This window comes from Micropterus dolomieu, linkage group LG12 (genome assembly GCF_021292245.1).
Source record: "Micropterus dolomieu isolate WLL.071019.BEF.003 ecotype Adirondacks linkage group LG12, ASM2129224v1, whole genome shotgun sequence".
Taxonomy (NCBI): domain Eukaryota; kingdom Metazoa; phylum Chordata; class Actinopteri; order Centrarchiformes; family Centrarchidae; genus Micropterus; species Micropterus dolomieu.
In genome coordinates this window covers 32338191-32341746 of record NC_060161.1, presented here as the reverse complement: position 1 = coordinate 32341746, position 3556 = coordinate 32338191, and the positions used below count along the sequence as shown (strand labels likewise).

Sequence of the window (3556 nt, the reverse complement as noted above, 5' to 3'; positions counted from 1 at the left end):
TTTTACCAGCTGCAACACCAAAGTGATGAAGACATAAATGCATCACTAATTATAATCCAATAATATAAAATATGTAATTCAGAAATGAGCCATTCTGCATTATGAGTACTTTTTCTTTTGGCAGCCTGCTTTAAAGTATATTTTAATGTCGATACTTTTTAAAATTTTTACTTAAAAGCAGGACTTCTACTTGTGATAGAGAGTTTTTCTGCACTGCAATGCTGCTTTTTCACTTAACTTAGTGCAGGAATTCACCGCCACCTCTGCCATGACGTCATTATCCTGAGCAGGTGTGTTTTAAACAATATTCACTTTGAGAAATGCTGCTCGTTCACTATATTTGTTGCTAACTCTCTGCTAAAACTGTTGCTTTTCTATCAAGACTTTCAGCTGGTGCGGACTAAAGCTTCACAGCTCTGATCCCGGACCAGCCGTGGCAGCATTAACTAATCCCTCCCAGCCGGAGAATAAAAACCACCCGGTGACGGCTTCGCTTTCCTTCTCTCGCCATGTTTCCCCTGCAGCTGCTCGCTCTGCTCTTCATCTCCACGCAGAGACACGATGTGAAGGACAAGAAGAGGCCGGCGGAAGAAGAGGAGGCAGATGGAGAGACAGTGGGGAGGACAGACAGGAAGTGCGAGCTGAAGCTCCAGAGGGGAGACCTGCTGGAGGTTCCCAGGACTCTGTTCACACACTTTGGGATTTACCTGGGGGGAGGCAGGTGAGTCTGAAGCTTCAGTGATGCTGATGTTATTACTACCCACAAGTCATCCTCAGAAAGGTCATTTAAATGTATTTTGAGCTCAAATTTGAGTCATGCTGATCCAAATCGCTGCCTCTGCCTTTCTTTCTGTTTCTCCTCATCCCTCTTCTTCCTCTTCCTCTTGATTCCTTTCCTTTCCTTCTCCCCAGAGTAGCTCATTTCATCCCCGACATCATGCCCGTCATCTCCAGTGACCAGACTCAAATCAAACAGATGGTCACCAACAGCAGGCTCCTCCTGGGAGTACTGGCCAAGGTACCAAAACATCCCGTCTGCTCATCCCAGGATCTGCTCTGTGAGGCATGATCTTATCTTAGCAGTTCCAGTTTGACATTTTCTTTGGGTCAAGATCTTCAGAAGGTGTTTACAGCTATTTAGCTGAAACGGCACCAGCTGAGTTTGTGGGGATGTGAGAGTGTTCAGTGCAGCAGCTCCGCTGTGCTTTGTTAGGCTGGTGAGACAAATGCATTTATACAGACATTTCTTTTGTGCAACACAAACGGTGTCGACAGTGGTGGAAGAAGAACGCAGATCCTTTAATGCAGCAGCAGAAAGAATCAAAAGTAAATGAACTCACTGTGCTGAAGAGTTACTAATCTTTACAGTAAATCTCCAAACTCAATCTGCTGAAGGAGACAGTGAGATGTGGTTTACAGCTAAGAGGACCTTGAGTTACCCCAAGTTAGTTGGGGGGGATTTTGTGGCTTCAGATCATCTGCAGAACAAGAGGAAGGAAAGTGGGAAAGAAATAAGTAAGAGCTGAGAGGACAGAGGGAAGGAAGGAAGGAAGACTGACTCCCAGGGAAGAACTAAAAGAAGCGAAGAAGCAGGGAGGAACATGAACTCCAGCTGAAACAGAAATCTAGTGGAACAAATAGAACAATATTTACCTCCTCCATCTTAAATCGAATAGAAGAAAAGTAGAAAGTTTTCAAAATCCAGTAAAGTAGCGGAACCTCTGGTCTATGGCAGCAGGTACCAAGCATCAATACATCAAGTATAAATGTGTGTTCTCCTCAGTGTGGCAGTGTGAGGGTGGACTCAGTGGAGGACTTCGCCTACGGATCACAGATACTCGTCAACACCATGGACAAGGTGATGGAGGTTTTCCCTTAGAGATGCTCAAACCAGGTGCAGGTGGTGCTTTGCTGTTGCTGCTGTTACTCCAGTAAATATGTGTAGTCAAGTAAAAGTAAAAGTGATTAAAATTAGAAAAACAATAATGTTCACTAGAGGTAAAAGACCTGCATGGCAACTCTTACTGTACTTAAGTAAAAGTACTGAAGTACTAACAAAAAATACTTGTAAGACTTTTAAAAAGTCATAATGCAGAATGATCCTTTTTAGATTTAATTAATACCAGTGTATTATTATGCAAGTCATTGCTGTAGCTGCTCAAGTTGGAGATAATTTACAGCCTTTGGTAGTTTGATGTATAGATGTAGAGTAGCAGTGGTGCAGCAGTAGTGATGGAGTAGGAGTAGCGGTAGTACGGCAGTAACAGCAGCTAACTAACTGTCCTCTCCTGCGTCCAGGTGTGCAGCCGAGCGGCGCTGCAGGGGGATGAGGTGGCCAGGCGGGCGGAGAAGCTGCAGGGCCACGTGCCCTACAGCCTGCTGTGGTACAACTGTGAACACTTCGTCATGTACTGTCGCTATGGCACCGCCATGAGCTTCCAGACGTTTCAGGTGACACTGCACAACAAACAGTAATACACTGTATATACACTGAGTAATATACTGTATAAAGACAGAGTAATACACTGTATATAGACAGTAATATACTGTATATAGACAGAGTAATATACTGTATATACACTGAGTAATATACTGTATAAAGACAGAGTAATACACTGTATATAGACAGTAATATACTGTATATAGACAGAGTAATACACTGTATATACACTGAGTAATACACACAGAGTAATATACACAGAGTAATACACTGTATATACACCGAGTAATATACTGTATATACACTGAGTAATATACACAGAGTAATATACACAGAGTAATACACTGTATATACACAGAGTAATACACTGTATTTACACCGAGTAATATACTGTATATACACTGAGTAATATACACAGAGTAATACACTGTATATACACCGAGTAATATACTGTATATACACTGAGTAATATACACAGAGTAATACACTGTATATACACCGAGTAATATACTGTATATACACTGAGTAATATACACAGAGTAATATACACAGAGTAATACACTGTATATACACAGAGTAATACACTGTATATACACCGAGTAATATACTGTATATACACAGAGTAATATACACAGAGTAATACACTGTATATACACAGAGTAATACACTGTATTTACACCGAGTAATATACTGTATATACACTGAGTAATATACACAGAGTAATACACTGTATATACACCGAGTAATATACTGTATATACACTGAGTAATATACACAGAGTAATACACTGTATATACACCGAGTAATATACTGTATATACACTGAGTAATATACACAGAGTAATATACACAGAGTAATACACTGTATATACACTGAGTAATATACACAGAGTAATACACTGTATATACACCGAGTAATATACTGTATATACACTGAGTAATATACACAGAGTAATACACTGTATATACACCGAGTAATATACTGTATATACACTGAGTAATATACACAGAGTAATACACTGTATATACACCGAGTAATATACTGTATATACACTGAGTAATATACACAGAGTAATATACACAGAGTAATACACTGTATATACACAGAGTAATACAC

General features: G+C 40.1%; 1 protein-coding gene across 1 annotated transcript in view; it reads left to right on the top strand.

The window, feature by feature from the left end:
- The first annotated feature begins 509 nt into the window (after positions 1 to 509).
- The window catches only part of lratb.2 (lecithin retinol acyltransferase b, tandem duplicate 2), a 5828-nt gene continuing 2781 nt past the window's right edge, over positions 510 to 3556 (top strand). The window contains exons 1-5 of the mRNA XM_046065433.1: positions 510 to 599; positions 642 to 721; positions 913 to 1018; positions 1784 to 1858; positions 2299 to 2451. Of these exons, the coding sequence (XP_045921389.1) occupies positions 510 to 599; positions 642 to 721; positions 913 to 1018; positions 1784 to 1858; positions 2299 to 2451 (504 nt within the window). The remainder of the gene's footprint in view (positions 600 to 641; positions 722 to 912; positions 1019 to 1783; positions 1859 to 2298; positions 2452 to 3556) is intronic.